General features: G+C 40.5%; 1 protein-coding gene across 1 annotated transcript; it reads right to left on the reverse strand.

Moving 5' to 3' along the window:
- Positions 1 to 1,908: 1,908 nt before the first annotated feature.
- Positions 1,909 to 24,234, reverse strand: loxhd1b (lipoxygenase homology PLAT domains 1b). The gene is made up of 42 exons (XM_068310810.1): positions 23,550 to 24,234; positions 22,544 to 22,658; positions 21,903 to 21,983; positions 21,576 to 21,760; positions 20,684 to 20,782; positions 20,447 to 20,595; positions 18,704 to 18,827; positions 18,198 to 18,307; positions 17,982 to 18,122; positions 17,762 to 17,897; positions 17,029 to 17,189; positions 16,853 to 16,939; positions 16,438 to 16,573; positions 16,190 to 16,344; positions 15,496 to 15,656; positions 15,316 to 15,392; positions 14,989 to 15,185; positions 14,376 to 14,568; positions 14,063 to 14,223; positions 13,624 to 13,942; positions 12,968 to 13,119; positions 12,208 to 12,341; positions 11,671 to 11,816; positions 11,427 to 11,531; positions 11,203 to 11,331; positions 10,955 to 11,119; positions 10,131 to 10,312; positions 9,702 to 9,818; positions 9,356 to 9,518; positions 8,191 to 8,345; positions 7,912 to 8,121; positions 7,525 to 7,651; positions 6,637 to 6,845; positions 6,222 to 6,407; positions 5,995 to 6,122; positions 5,273 to 5,390; positions 4,405 to 4,582; positions 3,561 to 3,746; positions 3,217 to 3,387; positions 2,972 to 3,104; positions 2,538 to 2,693; positions 1,909 to 2,452 (listed from the first exon to the last, which is right to left on the reverse strand). Exons 1-42 carry the CDS (start codon positions 24,232 to 24,234, stop codon positions 1,972 to 1,974), a joined length of 7,203 nt encoding a protein of 2,400 aa, XP_068166911.1. The 3' UTR covers positions 1,909 to 1,971.
- Between the last annotated feature and the right edge of the window lie 682 nt (positions 24,235 to 24,916).

Below are 24,916 nucleotides of genomic sequence, written 5' to 3' on the forward strand. Positions count from 1 at the left end.
TCACATGTCTGAGATGTGACGCTAAAAGCTCTAACCCAACTTGACATGGAAATATCATAATGCATAATCCATCACTAGATGCCATGAAGACTCTAGAGCAGGGGTATTCAATTAAAAGTCACAGAGGTCCAGTTATAAATATTTCCTCTTAGTAAAAAGTCCGAACCCAAGTCCAGTTTGTGTCCTTTAGCCAGCCCTTATGTCCACACTATCATTTATTATCAATTTTCAATGCAGGATATGTTTAAGTGAGTGAACAGCTCTTTTGCCTCACCATAAATGAAAGTAGACCCAGGCAAATAAATTTCAAGCCTTTATGTTAGATTGAAGAACGCAAACCTCAGAATTAAAAAAGTGCAAAAAGAACTGAATAATCCTTTTTCTCGTAAATTAAAGACATCCTGGCCCACAGAATTGAAGGCCTAAACTTCAAGTGAAAAAAATTAACATCTTCAGAAAGCATAAATAAAAACTGGCTCTTTCAGGGGAAAAATGCAAACAGAACTTTCTTCATGAGAGAAAGGGGCATGTGGCCTGCCAGTAATTTACTTGTACACAAGGTTACTTGTGTCGGTCATCTGGTGAAAGAGACCAATGGACTTTGTCAGCATCTTATTGCTGCATACATGTCCCCTCCTCTTGTGTGTGTTAGTGGTGTTACACCCAGCAAAGAGGTCCTTGTCTTTGTGAAGGAAACTGACACACACAAAAGCTGGACCTTACCAGTAACGTGTAGACTCATCAGTGGCCACAGATATGCATGGTGCTCTCTGAATAGCTGCATCAAGCTGTTAATATTTCTCATTTTCTGGTTGCTGTTGAAGCTGACATCCTGATTTATTTGATTTTTTTCACAAATCTCATCTTTCTGTTTTCCTTCAAATAATGTTTCAACAACAGTGTTTAAGCACTCCTTCACTACCGTCCCATCACTAAAACATTTTTTATGTTGCCCCAAAATCCCCCATGCCTTTAGTGAACATTCGTTACATACATTTTGCTCCATTATTTTGCCCTCAGTTTGGACTTCAGGGATAATTCTGCGCAAAAGCTCTGTGCTTTGTTTCATAGTGGCGCTTCACGTTACAATTGTTAATGAATGCTACGTGTTCAGACCATATGAGGCATGATGGTTTTGAAGTGCCTGATGGAAGAATAACCATAAATTTCATCCACCCAATGTTTACCGGCGTTTTTCATCATGAACATCCCTTCCTCCTCACCGTCTCCCTTCCTCTGTGCTCCTGTAGCGGTAAACTCACAGCGGTAGCAGCAGCGAGCTGTCTCACTTCAAGGTGCGCTGACAGCGCAGGGTAAAGAAACGATCTGATTGGCTGAACTGAGTGGCGCTATTACCGTATTAACTGTAGCAGCAGCGCCCGCGTCTGTGGCCACGACCGTCAGTAAAAGTTCTCCAAGAAAATCTACTCTCATGAATTCATCGTAGAGTGGTCACGGGTCTGGACAGAACCATCACGCGGTCCGGATCTGGACCGCGGTCCGCTGTTTGGTGACCCCTGCTCTAGAGCTTCATACTAATTCAAAGGTGGGTACAAGGTGGGACCATTTCCTGGCTTTCTTTTCCACAAAAGGTGTCAAAGAAAAAGTTTTCATGTGAACCCCAAACCTTAGCGTCAGGCCACAGGACTAATTACTTTATCACCATACCACCAAATCTAATTTAAATTTAATGGAAATGCTGAACAAAGAACAAAGGCTGAATCTTTATTTTGTTCAGTTTACTTTTTAAATCGTACAAGAAAAAATGGTAGCAAATGGCTTTTTCTAATGTTGGAAGATAAAACCTTAACAGTTGGCACAAACTTAAAAAGAACAATTGCCTGTTAAAAAGTTAATTACAAGGTTGGAAAGTTGCATTACCATCTGTTCATTTCAATCTTCTACCTCTCAGAGCTTTTTAACTCACAATTACGCCTCTAAAAGAGAGCTCACCTGCCAACTCACACCTCCTCAATATCTGGGGTAGAGTACTCGCTGAATCTGCCCGTCGGCCTTATGAGTGTCCAGCCACTTTCCACACTGGAAGATGGTGGTCACTGAGTTGGCTGTGTTGGTCACCTCCACACACTCTAAAAACCACCCACAGTTAGAGCTGCTGTTGTCATGCTCCACTTTGACCCGCATCAGCTCTCCAAGGTCCAGTATCTCCAGAACAAAGCGATCCGTTCGCCCTCGCTCAAAAAGGTTGCGAAATTTCTGCTGCAGATGACGCCTGCCCGAATCCCCGTTGACCCCGTACATGGTGATGAAAACATTGGCATCTGTGCCAGCCCCTTTCACATCCCCGGTGATGACGATGATTTCATACTTGACAGGGACCAGCTTGCGGACTTTGCTTGCAAAGCTCTCGACAGTCTTAAAGCACTCAAATGTTTGGAATTGGTCCTTTTTGGCTGCCAGTGGGATTTGTGCATCACAGTGGAAAAAGTACCTAAACAGCAGGGGAGGTGCAGAGTCATGTCAACAACATCACCATGACATTTCATGTGACATAAAGCAGGATGCATTTCACTCACTTATTCTCCAGCTCCATTTCTGTCACCACCACCTCCATAACGTGCCAGAAAGCGTCGTTCTTCACTTTCTTTCCATCCTTTGTGATGTGGCCAATGCAGATGCCGGCAATTTCTCCCACATGCTTGGACGAGAACTCAAACGTGTCTGTGGAACCACTGTGAAAGGGAAAAAAAAAAAAGTTAGAGTACAGACAGAGCTTGAGCTGATTTTGATCTGAGCAACAAACAGCTGAATTCAGGGGCCTGCTGTAGTCTCTCGTTTGTGTCTCGTGGGATTTAGTCCCCCAAGAGCAGAGACTTGCAGAACAGAAACTGAAGCTACAAGATAAAAGAAGGGCGGAAAAACAAAACATATGAAAGAGGAGATTATGTAAAGCCACATGATAGAGTTTTACTGTGAAGCTGTGGCACCTATACTCTCTTTGAAGGCCTACCTTAAGAACTTCTTTTTCTTATTCTCCAGAACAAACTCCTTGGAACGGGCTTTCCTTCCTTCCAACACAATCCAGACATTTTCCGTTGTGGAGGCGTCTTCTGTGTTTGCAGTTGTTGTGGCAATTTCATATTCTGTTGCAATGCACAGAGAGAGTTTTGTCATATTATAAACATTTCAAAGCAAACGGTTGTAATCAGATGGAGGTGTTATAAGCGTGCCCATGGAATACACATTTTTACTAACTGGTTTTGTCACTGAGGTCTATGGAGTCATTATTGGCACAGGCCAGTTCCCTCATTATCTGACCGTCGTCTTCATTTTTAGCCAACCAGCGGTCACAGGGGAACCTGAAGGTCTGGTCCATGGACTCGTCTTTAACGTCAATGTAGTCCAGCTGCCAGCCAGGAGCAGGGCCTGTTCATGGCAACAAAATTCTGTCATGTCTTAATAGGGAACATGGTGTTTTAGAGGAAACAGGCTGAGGAAACAGTATCAGTGTCTGTTCTCAGATTTATCAGCAATTTGATCCTCATGTAACTTACTGGAAAGCGAACTTCTTGCTCATTGCATTCTTCCTTTCATCTCACCTTTGTTATCATGCCACACCCGGACTTTGGATAATTCTCCCAGACTGAGCATGTCTGGAAATCTGAACACGTCTTTCATTTTGCGCTCAAACTTGTTCCTGTTGGTGCTCTCCTTCAGAGCCAGCGTCCCAGTGTCACCATACTCCCCAAACACCATCAGAAAAACGTTAGCATCAGTGCCGGCACCTAACATATGAAAAGCAGATAAAACAAAACACAAATCTGTATCATTTAATTCCTACTGTGATATCAGATATATCATGTTAAGTAAAAAGTATGGACTTTAAAACCACGCAGTCGTACTTATTATAACAGTCAGGTTAATTATGAGCACATAACTAATTAATTGAAATCACTCTATGGATAACAACTAAAATTATTACTGCTTAAAAAAATTATTATTACATAAAAATTACATCAGAGAAAAAAAACTTACATTCAACATAACAGTGCTCACAAAAAATATGTCCAGAATGTCTGTCTGTGTGTGTGTGTGTGTGTGTGTGTGTGTGTGTGTGTGTGTGTGTGTGTGTGTGTGTGTGTGTGTGTGTGTGTGTGTGTGTGTGTGTGTGTGTGTGTGTGTGTGTAAATATATATATATACACACAGAGAGAGAGAGAGAGAGAGAGAGAGAGAGAGAGTACTAATTTAGAAGAATTTTGCATGTGAAAAATATTCAAGAAACGTAAAAAAATGTTTTCCTTGTGTTAGAAATCAAAGTTGTTTGGATTCTGTAATATAGTATATGGTAATGTCACACATATTTGAATTTTATCCTGAAAACAAGATACAGTATATCTTTTAACAGTTGAGGCCGTGGCCTGATTTTACCCCCATAACCCACCTCCGACATCACCAGTCTGGACTTGGATGATGAAAGTTGTTTTCTCTACCATCTCCTCATCATCCACCACAGCTGCCAGCTCACAAACTTTTGTCCTCTTTGGTCCTTTTGTCTTTGACAGCCAGTTCTCGTAGGTAAACACATACACCTCCTCTGTGGTCAGGTTCCGCATCATGATCTAACAGAAAATGTTTCCTACTAAGTATGACTGCTTGGTTGCACCAGAAGACGTGACAGAATTGTTTTGTAGGGCCTTTTTTTTTTGTATGGCACAATGAGCTCAAGAAAACATCTCATAGCTATTTCTCTGACCATTATTGTGGCAAATCAACGCAGCAGGAATAGAAATGTAAGAAAAATTTTATTGCAAGCATTTTTTTTTTGTCAGAAACTGGTGCCTGCATCATTCACCATACAACTTCAGTGTTAAAGTTCATTCGGTCTTTCAGCTTTATTATAGAAGCAGCTATTAGTAGCGTCGAGAAGCAGTACTCTGGTAACTTTCCAATTTCTCACCCTCAAATTTCTTAAATATTCAGCGCCAAACGGATTCTGATCCAAGTAATAAATAAACAACATTGTATTTATGTAGCAGTCTCTTGTCAGACCAACTACTCACTCTCTCTCTCACACAGGCACACAGTTTTACTGTCCATAAAACTATTTGCACATCCATTGGAATTATCTTGCAGCAGATTAAATGTAAACCTGTTGGATTTACTTACATAAAACACAGCAAATACAACAACAGATTCTGTCATTTTAACAGGAATGGGACCTATACTGTTGCTGTGAAGGTTTTAATATTTTTCATTGTAAACTGTATTTTGATGTGTTAACAAAAAATGGACCTGAGATGTTGTGTTACCCTGTCAAGAAAGAAGTCAGGGCGACTTCCAGAGCCATCGATCCGAACTCTGATCTTCTTCAGTGGAGCAATGTCATCTATCTCCAGAGTGAATGTGTCTTCTTGACCCCTTTCAAACCTGATTGATGCAAACCAAAGTCACATATATATATATATATTTCACTTCGGGGGACACTCCGGGCACGATGCCGGAGTGTCCCCCGCCGAGATAGGCTCCGGCTCCCCGTGACCTGCTGCGGCGGATATAGCGGTGGTAATCTGAAGATGACTGACTTCAGTATAATATATCTGAACAAGTTCTTATCTTGTTACCATATGATTTCAGATTTTCATATATGGCAGCTACGGTACAAAATTATCCACCTGATTATCTGATTTTTGCTTCCCTTTGAGGAAAATATCCAGCTATTTAGCTGTTAATGCACCACATTTTCATTAGCCAACTGAGCTGTTAGAGTACAGTGGATTATTAGTGTTTTCCACTGAAAACAGCTGGTCTTTTGACTAACAATCCAAATACTAAACATTAAATTGTAACCACTTAACAAGTAGATTAAACTTTTCTTAAGGCCCCATAAAGCTACAGGGAGCTGCTGATTTTCTTGATTATACTCTTCAGGTTCATCACACCTTCTCAGATCTGATAAATATAATACAGTCACAAATGTAGAACTATCCCTTTAATGAAAAGTACTTAATGAGGAGGCCATTGGTAAACTGACCTGTCCTCGTTTTTGGGCAGCAGCATCTCTTCTGTGCTCCCATTGACTCCAAACACAGTCAGGAAAATTCTAGTATCTGTTCCAGCATACTGAGTGTCACCTGTGACAACTGTGGTTGAATAAATAACCTGAAATACATGATAAAAAACACAAATACAGACATTCTGTTTTTATGTAACAATTAGATTATTGTCTACTGGTTTCATATTTAATACTTTGTGACTCACTTTGCGAATAATGTTTATTGTGCTGGAGTCCATCACATTTAACAGTCTGACAGTCAGACCATCTCCTCTGTCTTTGGCCAGCCAGCACTTACATGGAAAGATGTACTTGATACCTTTGGTTGGCACGGCAACCGACAGCTCATCCACCAACCAGCAGCTCTCTGGTGTGACACCGTTATGGCCAAGCTGGTGAACAGACAGAGAGGAAAGAGAAGGGAGAGAAGAGAGGGTATGCAGAGTTGGGGAACTGATACATCATTGGATCCTTTTTGATGTTGGTACTAGAAGGCATAGATGGAATTAATTATTGCTGAGCAGGAATATATTTTCAGAATATTAAAACTGGTGCGTCTGAGGAGACAGCAGAGAGGAGACAGTTTCACAGATTTAGTAAGAGACAGTCCCAGATTCTCACTTCCACCCTCTTGATCTCTCCTACGTCAGTTCCATAGCACACAAAATGGTCCATACTGCCAGCAGCGAAGGATTTCTTTCCATCTGGCAGGTCCAACCAGAGTCGGTCCGTCTCCATGTCGTTGGGGCCTATGATAATGATATATACTCTGGCTGTAGTGCTGGCATCACGATCCACACCCGTGGACAAGGTGAAATGATAAGGGATGACTGGGTGGAAGAAAAGACATGGTTCAAAGATTTTTAAAAAAAAATCTCTCATTTAAGTGGGAACAAACACACAAATATAAAACAATGATGACATTTAGACTGGAAACAGGAGGGAACAGGTGACCTGGCTTGGTTTTAGTGCAACAAAATCTTTTAAATCTTGTCTCCAAACAGATTTTTTTTCTCAAAATGAGATTAGCAACGCAGAAAACAGAATCCTTAAATTGAAAACCTAGAGCAAAGAAATAGTGCTATATGTATAATAGACATGACGCTATTTCATGATATAAAATAATTATTTATAACATGTTAATGATTGAATGCTAATGAGAAGTATTGTGAGATTCTGCTCCAGGATTGGTGTTTCCCCTCGTTTCAAGTCTATATACACAGACATTCTCATACAACTCATGGCATTAAAACAAATGAACACATTTCCCACCGTGTTAAACTCTTCTTTTAATTTAATCTATTGTATTCAAAATATCCACAGACTGTGAACTGATCAATCTTATATAATGCTGTGTATTATTTCTTGGCGGTTTTGCTTTTACTTTCCTCGTTTGTAGTTTGCCTTGCTGATACTGATACATTACGTTAGCAATTTGACATGAAGTTTATATGAAATTAGCACTGTTGTCGTCAAACTCAAACCCATAGAAAAGTTTGATGGCCTTACTTGGACCCTCTTCCACCACGACCACCTTTTTCTTCTTTTTCTTCTTGTTGGCGTTTTTATCAAGTCCCTGTTTGGCTTGGGCCATCTTCATAGAAAATGGATCAGTTGATCTTTCACCTTCATATCCCTGAACCCAGGACACAGACAAATCATCTACTGCAGCAGCAACTTTCAGGAATTCAGATACGAAACATAGATCAAAACAAAAGTAACAGTATAGTATAGTGTGGTAGCGTGGCCAAGAGGTCTCCGGTGCTGGATTTAGGCTCTAGTCCTTTTGATGGCATAGGTTCGGATCACACTGCTGCCAAAACTATTACTCCTTTGAATAATCTCCCTTTGGGATCATTAAATCATTCATTCATAAAACCGTAGATTTGAACAAACCTTCACGAAGAAGGTCCTCTCAATGCGTTTGTCCTCTTTCTTCTTGGACAGCCAGCGTTCACACAGGAACATGTACACCTCCTCTGTTTCCACATCCACTACCTCCACCTGGTCCAGGTACCAATCGGCTCCGATCATGGAGTTATCGTGACGGATATGAATCTTAAACACTTGTCCTAAGTCCACAGCTTCAATGGTGAACTTGTCCACCTGAGAGAGAAAAGGAATATAACGCATTTTGACATTTGTAGAAAGCCTCACATACCTTTCCTCACGTACCTCTCCTCTCTCAAACTTGTTCTTGTTGTTTTCGGATTTGGCAAGTTTCCGTTCTCCTGTGTCTCCCAGGTCTCCAAAGATGTTGAGAAAAACATTGGCATCAGTCCCTGCTCCGTACATATCACCTGTCCGCACAGAGACCTTGTAGGCATGAGCTGTGATAGATGAAAAATTCAGTTATGCATCAAGGGGAAGTGCACATTTTAAGACTCAACTCAAATAAGATTATGCAGACATTCATAGTGTGAAGTGCGATGTTTATAGTATTATGTTTAATAATCTGCGCTATGGTAAGCAATTATCAATAAAGATTTGAAATTGAACACTCCACCATATGTACTGTTACTTTTAAAGACTGTGCAATGAAATAATGATAGATGAATAATTTTTAAAATATGAATCCTGAAGGAAAATGTCAAAATGAATTTTTTAGACATCGGATATATATTGTTTACACAACGCTGGCATATTCTCATATTTACAGTTGATGAAGTATCGTTTTAAGCCAAACATTTCTTATTTAGACATCCAGTGGTTAAAGAGCATCAAAAATTATTTTGAAGACATGTTTTTGGTCAACACCTACCAATGGCAAAGGTCGTGGCTAATGGTGGATTTTTATTGTTTTGTAATGCTTTGGTAATATATAGTAAGTTTTTAAAAGGTTATCACAAAAAACAGGCAATTACACTAGGAGAGCTTAGAGAATGGAATTAAACGAGAAACAAGTCATTCTAAAGCTCAATAGAACACGAGCAGCAGATGAAGATAATCATTGCGTGTCGGCTGCCACGCCATTGGCCTCCAGTCTCACAATCATCTGATATGCTGTTCTCCCAAAATTGATCATCGTCACTTTGAATACGTAACTATCAGTACTCAACATACAGACGAACATGAGTGTGATTTATAGTGAGTTTTGTTGTAGTTGCTATGAGTACATTTCAGCTAATAATTTAATCACTGTATCACAACTTTTACTATGTATTAATGTTTTCTTTGCAAGATCAATATTTAAACTTTTGAAGTATCTAAAGAAGTCAAATAGTCTTTGGAAGATTCATTAAATGCGATTACCTCAGAGAGATCTCATATTTGTTTGGTTTCTATGGACAGTAAGAAGGTTAATATACTTTATTCACTAGTGAAATGAGTGTAAACCTACTTTCCAGAGCATCCTCCACCTCTACTTCAGTCCGCTTCAGCTTTCCATCCCTGAGCAGTTTCTCTGTGATGATATCCGAGGGGACCAGCTCCCTCACCGTCTCCCCATCATCCTCAGACTTGGCCAGCCAGCATTCGCACGGGAAAATCGTGGTCTCTGAACCCTATCATTGGACAAAAACATGTCTACAAACTGGCCCAGCCTGTGTCTACCTGACACACACAAAAAAATCTGGCTCTGAGATGTGTGAGCCATGTGTGTGTGTGTGTGTTGCAATATTAATCAATGAATAATTTAATGATTGCTCAAAAATGATTCATTTACATTCTCAAGTGGTCATTCCTACCTTTCCCTTCCTGAGCTGTCGTCTGATCTCCACTCTGTCCAGGTGCCATCCTGGGTTGGTGCCCCTGTTGTCGTGCCCTATCCTGATTTTTTCAATAACATCGCCAATATCCTCTAGCTAGGAATAGACAATGCAGTGCTTAAAGACACGCAGGCCCTGCTCTAAAAATATGTAGACTAAATCTGCCTGTGTAGATTCTCAATCATCCTGGTCGAGGTAAATCAAGAAGAGCAAAAAAGAGTCAACTGGACTTCATGTTTTTTTTCCTTTCTTATCCAAGTGGTTTCTGCAGGTTGGAGTTCAGAGAGACTTCAGTTCATCAGAACTTATAAAGCATTTAGGTTAGAGGTGAAGTGTCTTCAACTAACCTTAAGCAAATCTAGTGGACTCTGTTTTGCTCTTCTCGACTTACAGTCTAAATCCACTCACCTCCACAATAAACATGTCCTCAGCTCCCCTCTCGAAGTACAGACGTCTCTCTCTTTTGTTGACACACAGGTACTTTTGCTGCGTACACACTCCTTTTTGTCCATACAGCACTATGAACACGTCAGCATCTGTTCCCGCACCGAACACATCACTGGTGTATATCTTTATCTCATAAGGCACAACTGTAAATCCAGAAGAAAAGGTGACATTTTTATATCCAAAATACATTCATCATGATGAATGATGAAATAATATGGGTGGCTGCTCTAGTAGAAGGAAGCAACGACGGAGACTCTAGTGATTCTGAATGTATCTTAACAGGGTTTGATGTTATTTATTTATCTTAGTTTTTATTTTATTTGTTAAAAGTAGAATAGTAGCTGACATGGAGGTAACATTGTCCACTACTGTAGTATTGTGATTTTGAAGTTTCAAGTGTTGCCATGATCAGAAATCTACTTCTGTGGTGACATTTTGTTAGTCGCTTCAGTGTCAATGATTTCATTCCCATTCAGAAAAGGAGAATAGTGCTTTAAATATGTTACTGCCAAAACTTCCACACTTTTATCCAAGCCCTTTGACAGGTCCATATCTCAATCAAAGCACTGCTGCTTTCATTAACAGGATTAAATTCATCTTCCTCTTCTAATCACCACTTCATCCGCAAACAGCGGGTCGCAGGGAGCTGGAGCCTATCCCAGCTAGCGTAGGGTGTCAGGTGGGGCAAACTCCGGGCATGACGCCAGTGCGCCGCAAAGCCACACAGAGATATATAAACATGCACACTCACACTCACACACAGGATTAAATCCTTCACTGCTCACATGGCATGTAGAATTCAGTCTGAAGCTCAGCTAGAATGACATCCCTCACAGTCGCCCCATCATCCTCTCCTTTATCTAGCCAGCGGCCGCATGGGAATCGCATCCTTTGACCCTGTGATGGGGCGTCGACCTCCACCCAGTCCAAGAACCAGCCAGGTGAACCCCCTGATGGTGGACATATGCTACTCATTTTACTGTTGCTATATGCAGCTGTTATCTTTGGTCTGCAGAACGTTTCCTTCTCTAACCTGAGTTGTCGTGCCCGATTCGAATTTTTTCCAAGTCGCCCAAATCCACCGCCTCCACGATGAACTCATTGATCATCCCCTGTTCAAACTTATTCTTATAATTTTTGCAAGCCTTCAAGTTGATGATCCCTGTGAGTGACATTGTTTAATTGACTTAATCATCACACAGGTGATATACAGTATATATATAACAGAAATAACAGGATACTGAAGAGAAATCCTACCAGTGTCATCATTTTCACCAAACAGGATGGCAAAGACATTGGCATCAGTTCCAGCATTCTTCTTCTCTCCGGTTTTTATTTTGAGAGTGTATGTAGTTGACATGGCTGTAACACAAATATGTCAGATGTCAGAATCTTCATCCTTTTCATCTTCGTACAGAAGTCTGTCTTTCTTTACATGTTTCACCAAAATTTCATAAACACATCACAAGATGGCATCATGAGCAAACTGTGAAACTGTTACATTTCTGTTCAAGTCCCAGAGCGGCGCCTTTTCCTTCCTCATCCTCATCCTTCCTCATAAAGGCCTCGTCCACAGGAACCAGCTCTCTTGCTATCTGTCCATCATCCTCATCCACTGCCAGCCAGCGATTACAAGGGAAATAGTATCTACACATCCAACAGGTGACATGGGACATTATAAGTAAAACGACTCCTAATTTCCCTTCGGGGATTAATACAGTTAATAAAATTACAGTAAAAAAAAAAAAAGCAGGACTGCACACTAACAGAAAACATGCACTGCAACATCTTGTTTACTATAATATATTCTTTTTTCTGTATCCAGTAGGAAAGAAGTTGTAAGCTGATGTGTTTGGGTTCACTTGACGTATTTGTTGTTGCCTGTACTGCAGTATATTATTAACCATGGGCTCATTTTGATATTGATGCTGAAATGATGAATCATGCAGCCCTACAAATGATGGAACTGCTTTTAAGCCTATTGCTGTAACTGAAAGAAAAAAAAAAACAAGCCACAAACCATATGTTTGCTACCTACGTGGTATCATCCTTTGTGTCCACTATCTCAACACGATCCAGGTACCAAGATGAGTGAGAACTAGTGTTGTCATGGCGGATTCGTAGCTTCTTCAGTGGACCGAGATCCACAGCTGTCACGATGAAAACATCCTCCTGAAGAATGATAGCAGAAATACTGGTCTTTTCCACACAAGACTCTGTAAAGTAGGTAATACTACAATATTTCCATCAGAAATACAGAGGTGTGAAAATGGAAGAATAACAGATGAGGGTCAGTTACTCTTTTAAATGAGTTCCTTTGTGAATGAACATTCACTTGAAGACAGAAGGCTGTTGTTACCTTCATCTGCAGCAAGAAATACACCATAGTGTGTGGGCAGAGTTTCAACAGAACTGGGTGTAATGTAAGAATTAATAATTCACATGTTTGGATTAAGTAATGTGTAGAAGTAGGCCAGGTTAATGAGACATGGGATTCCTCATAGCTTCTCTCAGCCACAGCTTCCTTCCTGCAGGAGAACATGTAACTAAACTCCCACATGCCTCGACACAAGGTTCATGTCACATGTTAGTCCTCCTGGCTATCTGCCCTTCGTAAAGGTGTATAACATATTATTTCTTTTGTATTTGAAAATAAACATCTTAAACATTGCTAATATCAGTCTAGATATGACTACATGTTTCTGTAAACGCATTTTTAAAAAAGTCAAATTTTGCTTCAGTCACTGGTTACAAAAAATAATTTGACTTCTGAATTTTACGTTCAGATCAAGTCATACCTCTCCTCGTTCAAATTTGTTGAGGTTGTCTGAGTTCCTTAGGTCACGCTCTCCAGTGTCTCCGGTCTCTCCATAAATATTAATGAAAACATTGGCGTCGGTCCCGGCACCCATCGTGTCTCCAGTGAAGACACACACTTCATAAGTGTTTACTGTCAGACAACAGAGGGGATGAATTACTAACACCTCTTTACACCCCTTCCTGGTTGACACATGTCAATCAAATCCAATCACGTGTGTCCACAACATCCACCCTGGGAAAAAAAATACAATGAAAATAGAACAAATGGAGCAAAGAAACAGTCTAAATGTGTCAAGGTTAATCTGTACTTATAGATGTAAATTAGATGTTTTACAGAAAATCAGGAGCTTTTCCTTGTCAAGGTGTATTATTATTATTATTACTATTTTTATTTGGAATTTGGGACGGCCAATCAACCTGAAGCGCATGCTTTTGGAGGTGGGAGGAAGCCGGAGAACCCGGAGAGAGCCCACGCAGACACGGGGAGAGCATCCTTAAAGTTTTTTTAAGATCTAAAGTGAGTAAAGATGTGAAAAATAGTCGTAAAGAGAAGTTCATATCTGTTGTATGAACTTCATGTACGTACAGTAGTGCTCAGCATTTACACCAATACTGATTTATATTTATTGTCCACCTTCCAGTTCCTCTGCATCCTCAGGCAGCAGCTCTATCACCAGCTCGCCATCTTCCTCTCCCCTCGCCAGCCAGCGTGAACAAGGGAAATGGTAAGTCAGCACCACTTCCCTCATCTCCTCTCCATCTTCGTCTTCATTTTCCTCATCTTTCTTCTTTTTCTTCTTCTTTTTCTTGTCCTCCTTTTTCTTCTCCTTAGGCACCATGGTCATGATGAGATGTTTGACATCAACCGTCTCCAGGAACCAACCGGCTCCAATTCCTGAGCCATCGTGCCCAATACGGATCTTGAAGATCTTCCCCACGTTTTTGGCTTCTATCTGTGGAGCAAGTCGCAGACTCTCACCTAAAATCTTGCCGTTCATTTTTTTTCTTTGCCGTCAAGACTTAACTACAGAAATGCACTTTGGAGCCTCTTGAACCAATGCACGCTTTGATACCTTGTATATTTCCGTTGTGTTCCGCTCGTAGTTGTTGGATCTGCTTTCGAGTCTGATGACTTCCGTCTTTCCTTTGTCCCCGTACATCTGGATGAACACTCTTGCATTGGTGCCAGCGAACATCACATCACTGGTCACAACTGTTATCTCATAGTTAATCACTGGGAAATATAGATTAACCCGGATGAAAGGAGACACATGATTTTTGTTTCGTGGTAAAAAAAATACAAAAACACTCATACACTTCCAGTATTTATGATGACATACAGTACATGAATATACTACCCATACATAGGAACAGATTGTGACATACATTGTTCCATTTCCAGGATCTCACTCGGGTAAATCTCCACCTCTGTCTTGCCATCAGCCTCATCCTCATCCAGCCACCGGTGACTCGGGAACATGTAATGTTTTCCATGAACCGGAACCATAATCTGAACACTGTCCAAGAACCAACCGGCACGCATGCCTTCGTTGGTGTGGCCAATCATCAGACGGTTGATCTGAAATAAGAGGATGTAATTTAAGCAATTTAATTCTATGTATCGATCAAGATAAAGATGTGCTCATAAAATCCTATGAAGTAGAACATTTAAACATATTTTTGTGCATTTTGTTAATCTCTTAATTCACACTAGGATCCATACTACTGACTGACTGACTGACTGACTGACTGACTGACTGACTGACTGACTGACTGACTGACTGAATGAATGAATGAATGAATGAATGAATGAATGACGGTCATTAATTTAAATGTATAAACAATAAACTTCTTATCTTCAACTACTATTTCATCCAATCCAGCTTGATATCTTACCATACACTGTCAATGTGATCAATAAATGAGCTGTAACACATGTTACTGTACTTACAACGTAACTAATGGACATCTACACACAATTTTGCCTCTGCTTCATCACCTGTCCAATATCAAAGGTTTCCACGGTGAAGACATCAATGCGACCGGTCTCAAAGTAGTTCCCCAAGTTGTTGTCAGAGACCACCAGCATCATCTTGTTGGTGTCGCCCTTCTCTCCATACAGCTTGACAAACACGTTGGAGTCTGAGCTGCCCCCAGAGATGTTCCCTGTCTTCACCGCTATATGATAGCCAATGTCTGCCGTGCACACACACACACACACACACACACACACACACACACACACACACACACACACACACACACACACACACACATGGGCTTGAGCTTCAACTTTGAAGTTTAAAATAAATTTCCTCTAGCTTACTGTAAAGGCGCTGCCCGTCTGAGACCGGCACCAGCTCTCTAACGATCTGTCCATCGTCCTCATTGCGGTCAAGCCATCTACAAGGTAGATCAAATGAATAAAATCTCATCTGTCACACACACCTGTGATTGTTTTAACTGTTCAATTGTGTTTTCCTGCTGTGCACAATAACTGATGCACCTGTTGCAGGGGAACTCTATGGCATGGGCCTCAGCCTGGCCCTCCTCTCTTACAATCACTTTATCCAGGAACCAACCGCAGCCTCCACCTTTGCCATTATGTCCGATCCTCACCCTACGGATCTGCCCGATGTTTACGGCTTCAATGATGAACTCATCCAACTGGAGAGATAAAAAAACAAAAAATATTCCCAAAGGTTAGTAATCTCTCTTGAGTCACCATGAGTTATGTGATGAATACCATAAACAGGTATGACATATGCACAAAATATGACAAACTCAAGAATCATACATAGGAGAGGGCAAATACGTTATATTTTTCTTTACTAAGGAGGTTTTCACTCATGTCTGATTATTCATAGCATGACTGGTTGATTGCCAGCAGGATTACACAAAACCTAATAAATGGATTTTAATGAAACTTGGTGGGAGGATGGGTTATGGGGCAGAGCAGGAAAATTAAAGTTTAGGTGTTAATCCATAAATAACTGGAAGATTTTTTTCCTGTCTTTTCACATTGTTTGAAACAGCATTTTTCATAATTTTCCCTAATGTTTCCAGGAGCAGTACAAAGATCTTCACACTAAATCCAAGAGGGATGTTATCCCTCAGTGGAGGAATGTGATTTACACTCGTTTGAATTCTTCTTAATATTTCCTTAACCTTAACACCAGCGTTATATCAAAGATACTCACATTTCCCTTCTCAAACTTGTTGACGTTGTTTTTGCAGTTAACCAGCCACCGATCTCCGGTGTCCCCCTGGTCCCCAATGAGATTGAGAAAAACGGATGCGTCCGTGCCACTGCCACCGACAGTCCCCGTGCAAATTGTCACCCTGTATTTGATCACTGAAGCACAGATTCAGATAAGATTTACACTTCTCTGTGTTTAAATAAAGAGGATTTTATTTGCTTAAGGGGTATACAGGTGTGAGAACATACATGGGAGAGGCTCTGGGATCAGATCTCCACAGGCTGGTAGCTCTCGAACAACCTCATTATCGTCTTCATTTGTATCCAGCCAGCGCTCACATGGAAACGTGTACTTCTCCTTTGTTAGTGTCTTCATTAGAGTTGCCTATTTGGAAAAAGACATTGTGGGGAACTAGTTTGATTTGATATATGAGACATGTCTATATTGCAGTTTAATTAAAATGTTTATAACTTTAGAATAACTGAACTTCTTTTATTTTCTCACCTTGAAGTTATACAATCAATACTGTTAAAACATTTGTAGAAAACTATTGTCTGTTCCTGATGCATTGTACATATTCAGATATCATATAAGAAACTACACAGAGTGCAGTTTATTTCACCTAAACTCAGCTTGCATCATTAAGTTATTACATTTCCTCACCTTACTAAGATGCCATCCAGCAAAAGGACTTCTCTTCTCATGCCAGATACGAAATTTTAGCAATTTTCCCAAATTGGGCATCTCAACCTGTAGGATCACAAGTAAAATATTATCTACAAAGCTTGATTACCTGATTTGTCATAAATGAATGTGACATCACAATGTGAGATACACACCATAAACCTGTCCACCTGTCCCTGTTCAAAGTTGTCTGTTTTGTTGTCCAGGCGGATCTCATCACTTTTGCCTTTCTCTCCGTAAACCTGGAAGGAGATATCTGCATCGGTTCCTGCGCTGGGCAAGTCTGACGTCCAGATCCACAAGGACCAGGGGTGTTCTGATCGGTACCAAAGCAAATCATCGATTATATTTTATGATTATTATTGGATAATAATCCAACAATAATCATCAATAGGCAGAGTAGTATTGCCATCATCATTTGTCTGACTTTATGGGGAAAACATCTCTTCCCCGAGTCTGCAGAAAAGTGTTATACAGACTTGCTGCAATGAGAGACTTGACATGTTAAAAGGGGCAACTAGTTTGACTCCTTAAATATTTCAGTGGAGCATCTAAAACAGTTTTATCATGGCAGACTTATCATGTTGGAGACAATGATCACAGCAGACAGCTCCCAACTGTGTGTGCTGTGAAATGAAGTGAAACTGTAACGGAATCCTTGATTTCCAAGTATGTGTGGGTTAAAACAAAGTACAATAGTGCATATATTGTTTAGGATGGAATAGATGAAAACAAACTTAGTCTTTACCTTTCTTTAAAAGGTATATTTGACTTCATTTTACAAGCAATCAGAAAAATCAAATTGTAATTGCTAAGCAGAGTGAAGGTAGACTGCCTGCTGGATGATGATGCAAGTATATGATGATGCAACGTTAACATTCAACTTACTCTTCTGTCTCTTCTGTCTGAGTGACACCATCTCATAGAGCTCTCTCTCTATCAGCCCGTCTCCCTCCTTTTCATCAAGCCACTTGCTGCATGGGAAGGTCTGCTCTATCCCTGTAAATGGGCAGTACACCACCGCCTGCAGAAGAAAGCATTACTCTTGCTCACAGTCAATAGGCAGACTGTTGTGTGCACATGCAGTATGTGTGCATGTTAAACCTACCTTCTCACAGTACCACCCTGCACTGACCCCTTCGTTGTCGTGTCCAATGGTGACTCTGCTGAGAGGACTGAGAAGCGCGGCGATCTCAACATTAAAGATGTCTGTCAGAGCACGCTCAAACTTCCCTCCAGCTAGAAACACCTGGATTAAATAAAGGGATTTCATCACAATCACATGTTGTGGTCTGAATTCAAAAGGAAACAACATCAACCATGCCTTGCCGCTGTTCTTCAAGCCTTTCGAGCCGTGCATCACGATGTGGATGTTGGAGTTGGTCCCAGCACCTCTGATGTTTCCTGTCACAATCTGGACATTGTACACGATACCTGGAGGATACAGTCACCTGTCAGGTGCTCACCGGCTCTGACAACCGGTCACTCCCTAAGGAGCTGACATTAATCCAGAGCTACCAGATCCAAACAATGATAGTCTGATCCAATAATTAATTATCTCAAAGTCTTTGTCAAGCTGGACATGAATTACAATTTTCAGAATGGGAAAATTGTCTGTTATCTATCATAAGGTAATAAAAATTGACTCAATTCTTTTTACAATAACAATGATTTTTTAGACGAGGTAAGGTATCTATTTCAAAATAAGGTAAATCATTTGAAAGAGGCAGCTGAGTAATAATTTAACTCATATTCTTGTATTTCACAAACACATGGTCTACTTTAAAGATGTGTGGTATCTATGATATATTATTCCAGACTTCACCTCACCTGTCGGCTGAGTCCCTCCCACTAAGACGTCTCGCTGGATCTTCCCATCATCCTCATCGGTAGCAAACCAGCGATTGATTGGAAAATCATACACTATTTTGTTTCCGAGATCATCCACAATCACCTGTGTACATGTGGGAAATAAAACAACAAAACTGTTATCAGAGAGAGCGAGAGACAGAGGGAGGGAAGGCCTGTGGCAGCGAGGGGCACACTTTCCATCTTCCTGCCTTCAAAGTCAGTCACTCAGCTGTTTTTTTGTCACTATTCTTCTTGAGTTTGAATAAAACTATATTTCATAAATATTGGTTCTGAGGGGAGTGTGTCATTGATTTAGGATTTGGACTACAAGCCTATTTTTTTAACATCTGGGTTATTATTAGGGGCGACAGCAGCTCAGCTGTAGAGTGGGTTGTTCAATGTTTCAAGATCGGCGGTCCGATTCCCGCGCCCGCCCCCACCCAGTCCCTTCGGAGTGTGAGCTGATAGGGGGAGGTGTCAGCTCACCTCCAGAGCAATGCCGAGGCACCCGTGAGCAAGGCGCTATTCCCTTTACAAGTTGCTCACTGGAGGCGCACCGTGAAGGAGGTGCCTGCCGCTCTACCTCCCCCTCACCTGCATGCCTACAGGCCCCTTGTGTGTTTGTGTGTTACAGGCCTGTATACACTATATATAGATGAACCTACTAACCTGTGTGTAGAGTGGATTCTTAATTTCCTTTCAGGGTTTAAAAAAGTTAAGAAAATATAAATTAAAAAACAAAACAAAACTATCATCCAGGCTGCACACCTACCATTTCTACCAGTCCACCCTAGTATAGCTGATGAGAGCCAACCCTGACAGAAGATACTTTGAAGAAACAACCTCACTCCAATTCTGGTGACTACAGCTGCATCTACATTTTCCAAAACTCTGCAAAACTGAAAGTATTTTTACTTTATGTATTTCTATAAATAAAATAAAATAAAATAAAATAAAATAAAATAAAATAATTTGTGCTGCATATTTCAAGTCAATAAATTTGAGAATTGTTGGAACAAAACATCCGTAGATTTTGGACTTTTCTGGCTCATTGTCGTACTTCTTGTTGGGACTGCATAACATTGGAAATTTCCCCACTGTGGGACTATTTTCCCACTATCTTATCTAAGTGGAATAAAATAACCGAAAATATTTTTTTCTAGAATAACAGTTATATCCAAATAAATGTCAGTATATTTCACTCTCATGTGAACTTAATCAGCAGTTTATACCACAAGTGAGAATCAAATAGGATATAATTCGTCACTGCTGCCACTGTTGTTCTCCCCTGTCAGTCTTTGCTGTTACCACCGACTCGTCTGTCTGTTTGCAGTAAGTTAATCCATTAATAGGGCAGGGGTTTCCTTTTACACAGAGGGTAGAATGACGATGTATGCGTCCCGTGCATGTGTGTGTGTGTATGTGTGTGTGTGTGTGTGTGTGTGTGTGTGTGTCCTCTCCGTTGTGCACAGCACACAAGTTAGAGGTGTGAGGGCACTGGCTTCAGATGAGAAGCCTGAGAGGAAATAGGAGGATCACATGTCTTAAGTACTTCTGCAGAGACAGAGTTGAGAAGAAGGGGGTACAGGAAGACTCCGTTGCATGAAAAGATCCCGTAAAAACCTTGAGATGATGTGCATACAAGATGTAACAACTGAAAGTGGGCATTTGTCTCAAGGACTGATTGAGGGGTTTGGTTTTGTTGATGTCTTTCTTCCATACCTTGTCCGCAAACCATCCTGCTGAAGAGCCTTTATTATTATGGCCAATGGTCATCTTCCTCACTTTACCCAGATTTGGTGCCTCAATCGTAAACTTGTCCTCTGTGGCCTTTTCAAAGTTGTTTTTGCCATTATCAAGTTGCCTTTCACCTGAAATAAGAATGTAACATGTAGTTTATATCAAAACATATCTTTATCTCAGTTTAAATATGAATAATTTACATTATTTACAGTTCACCTGTGTCACCAAATTCCCCAAAAATATTGATGAAGACATCTGCATCTGTTCCACTGCCTTTTACATCTGCAGTGAAAACGCTGATTACATATTTATTATCTGAAAAACAGACAAACAAAAATTTTTAAATTTAATTAGTCAGCTTCATGCAAAAGGCAGCACAGTGATGGAGGGAGTAATGCTATGGGCTCACAGCGAGAAGACTCCCAGATCGATCCCCTTCTCTGTGGAGAAGTGTAAATAGGGTTAACCATAACCCTACCCTAACCCATAACCTAGCCCTAACCCAACCCTAACCCTAACCCTTATCCTTTCCCTACCCTAACCCTACCCTAAACCTACCCCTACCCCTAACCCTACCCTAACCTAACCTTACCCTATCCCAACCCTAACCCTACCCTAACCCCCATCCCAACCCTAACTCTCGCGGGTTGTATGTTCTCCCCTAGCCCTGCACGGCCTTTCTCCCACCTTCAAAAACATTCAGTTGAGGGAACTTGCTCACTCTAAATTGTCCGTCGGTACAAGTGTGTGTCTAAGTGGTTGTTTGTCTTTCATGTGGCCATGAAATGTGCCGGCAATCCATCTGGAGCGTACCCTGCCTTCTGCTCATAGCCAGCTGGGATAGACTGCAGCAGCACTTTGGTAAGTGTCTGACAACAATACAATAATGGTTGTGTTGTCTTCATGAAAATGCATGGACGCAACTTCATGCAAAAACTTAAATCAAATACAAGAACTGTGTTACTTATTTCAAAATATTCAAAAAATTGGTGAAATTTGTTGGGGGAAACTGAAATGCTACAAAAGAATTCCTAAAAAAATGTTCCAACACATTTCAATTAAACAATTTTAGTCACACAGTTACAGGTTAATATATGTGTATACGTACATTTAGGCATCTCCATGGGGTCAGTGCTGCCCAGCAGGTCTCTGATAAAAAGGTTGTCTCCTTCCACCTTACTTAACCAGTTGTTACACGCAAAGTAGTACCGCATGTGAGGTCTGATCACATCCGTCACCATCACTCTGTCCAGGAACCAGCTGGCGTTCATGCCAGTATTGTCATGTTCAATTCTGAACAACACAGAAAAGAAATCAAAATAACTAAATGCTAAAGGAAACAAATATCCTTAAATCACATCCAACCCCATGGATTGGGATGTTCAAACCACAGCTGTCCACATTGCCTGTGTCAGAGAAGGAAAGCCTGACATACCTGATTTTTTTCAAAGGGCCGACATTGTGAGTTCTAATTCTGAACACGTCAGTTCTTGCCCTTTCAAACGCTGTACGGCTCCTAAAACCAGAAAACAGTAGTCATCCTTAATTTCATCTTTTGTCATCCTATGTTAAATAAAAACAAAATGAAGTGTCTGTGTAGATTCTCAGTCATCCATGTTGAGGTAAATCAATAACAGAAAAAAGAAGAAGATTCTACTGAACTTGCTTATTTTTGGCTGAAAACATTTCACCTCTTATCCAAGAGGCTTCTCCAGCTTTTTGAAATCTTTTTTTTAAAAACTTTTCCTAAATATACAGTGTTTAATACCACCCCCACTAACAACATCAAGAAAAACAAGAAGAGCAGCAGCAGCAACAACAATGATACTATGAACAAATTGTTAACATTGTCATGCAGTAAATCAGACCATGCAAACAGCAGTTCACACAGCAATCACAACAATCACATAGTCAGTACTTTCACATGTGCCACTACCCCTGCACTGAGCAATACATACTTCTTTTCTGTGCTGTTAAAGAGAAAAAAACAAAAAAACCATAGTTTTAGTGCATTCATTCATTTGACATTTTTTACATTCTTCCCAACAGCTACGGATGACTTTGAAGAGGACGTACTTGCTCGCCAGGTGAACTTTTGGGGTGATGCCATAGTCTCCAAACATAGAGATGAACACATTTGCATCAGTACCAGCTCCTCTCTCGTCTCCAGTGATGGTGACTACCTCGTACACTAGAAGATGTAACGACATAATACACACAACCATGTTGTACAAAGGAGCTGCACTGCCTAGGTTGGTGTAGGTGAAGGAAGTATGTTAGCATTGGAGAGGGATGGCAGGGAAAATTGTTCAGCTATTAGAATTATCTTTTTGTTTCCCATTTACTAATGAGGATCTTTAAGAAATAAACATGTTGCTTTCTTTGATGTGCACTCATACAGATACTCTGAGGACCCAGATGTAAAGAAAGTGCAATCTGTGCATTCCTACAGAGTGTGAAGAGGAAGAGTGGCTTCATCAAACAAGTTAAAGAAACAACCTGCGCAGGTTGGTGATGGGTAAGAAGAGCAATGCTCAGGAAAAAGTAAGAGCTATTGTCTTTATTGGCTAAGGACTTTATTTTAGTAAAATATCTAAATTAAATTTCACATAAATGACCGGACAGACTTTGATGACCCTTGGAAGGAGAGTTGGAGAAACTGATGTGTGTCCAGGTTTGTATGGGGAGGTTTTCACAGTGAAGTAGCTGTGTTATCATCATGGGACTGTTGTTTTTATGTACATTGGCATTATGGACAAATCGAATTTACTTGGTGAAGGTCTGCATATCTGATCATTGTTAATTAGAATATAAAGCCAGTTGGTGGAATGATGAATAAGTGACAGGTGCCATATGTGGATTGAAGATAAGATAACCTGCTGACAGTAAGGATATACCTCACAGGGTGTTATATTTCCAAGCCATGCATTGAGACGTTGTCGCAGGACTCAGAAGCCTGTACGATAGTTATATTTAAGGATTCACCTCGTCTTTACGAATAAGATGTTTCTTATCTTACGTTTATACTATGAAGTCATCGGCATACATTTTTGTAAATTTTAGGGGTGAAGAAACAGTTTACCTTTCTTTTTGTGATACTCATCCTCATAGTTCTCCATGTCTTCTGGCACATAGTTGTGAAGCTCCTTCTCATAGATTTCAACATAGTTTTCAACCTTCTTCTTCTTGCCTTTTGTCTTCTTGGTGTCTTCATCACTATCACCCTTCACTGAACCTTTCTTCTTCTTTTCTTTCTTTTTCTTTTTCTCTTCTTCTTCATCCCCAGTGACCTGTTCTTCTTCTTTCTTGGATTTTTTACCTTCACCTTTGGTTTTCTTATCTTTGGACCCCATCCTGTCTTTAAAAGAAGAAGTCTTTAATCCTTTCTTTGTGGTCTCGATCAGATCAGGGAGTTTTTCTCGTCTTTTTTTACCTTTGGAGTCATTACTGTAATCCTCATTATCTGTACAAAGGTCATTGTTCAACTCATCGTCAGTCTCCTCTCTGTTGGTTTTCTTATTCTTGACCTTTTCTCTATCTTTTCCTTTTTCCCTGTTGCTCCTCACATCAGGCTTTGACGTGTCAGAATCATATCTTTCTTCATCAGTGTTTTTCAACTTCTTCTTTGGTCTTCTGGAGTTTTCTGACTTACTGATCAGCTTGCTCTTCTTCTTTGACTTTGGCTCCTGATCCTCTGAGTCGTCGTCATCCGCATCTTTGGTTTCCTCCTCTGCACTCTTGCTTGTTTTTTTCTTTTTTGTGGGCATCTTTAATTTATTTGTTACCCTGAAACTGTAACGGATTCCTGTGTGTTGTGGTGAAACTTGATGAAACTGACCTGTGGCTCCACAGGATTGACCAGCTGGAAGGACAAGTCTGAGTCAGATCTCACAGACTGCTGTTTGGCACATGGCTGGGACAGCCCCTTTCTGACCTACATCAGCAGCAGACGCCACAGCTTCATTAAAATGATCATTTGTTTGTTGTCATCTGACCAGGGAAGAGCCCCTCCCTACTAGAAAACACTTCCAGGTATTGTAGTGATACCCTTTAGTGTGGTGATATTCTTTAGTGCTCATCCTACATTTATCTAAAAGCAAAACTTTTAATAGATACTTATTTATGTTTGTGTGAAAAGAAAACAGAATTTAAATAGTGGTGGGGTGTAAACCAATGATTCAGAGACACAACCAATTACTCTGGTGGGTACGTTTTTTCTTAAATACCTGCTATGTGAAAGGCCCACAATGAGACATTATTGCAACCACCAAACATTACTTCAGCTGCTGAAACAGAAAAAAACTACTGGAAAAACATCATATAAAATTAATTTAACATTCATTTGATAATATACTTACATTTTACTTTACTTTTACTCACACACACACACACACACACACACACACACACACACACACACACACACACACACACACACACACACACACA

Source organism: Antennarius striatus, chromosome 3 (genome assembly GCF_040054535.1).
Source record: "Antennarius striatus isolate MH-2024 chromosome 3, ASM4005453v1, whole genome shotgun sequence".
NCBI lineage: Eukaryota > Metazoa > Chordata > Actinopteri > Lophiiformes > Antennariidae > Antennarius > Antennarius striatus.

Coding starts and splice junctions, on each gene's coding strand:
- loxhd1b (XM_068310810.1), bottom strand. CDS start 24,234: ATGCCCACAAAAAAGAAAAAAACAAGCAAGAGTGCAGAGGAGGAAACC. Junction 15,186..15,315: donor AGACGGGCAGCGCCTTTACA/GTAAGCTAGAGG, acceptor TGTGCACGGCAG/ACATTGGCTATCATATAGCG. Junction 11,332..11,426: donor TGGTGAAAATGATGACACTG/GTAGGATTTCTC, acceptor TGTCACTCACAG/GGATCATCAACTTGAAGGCT.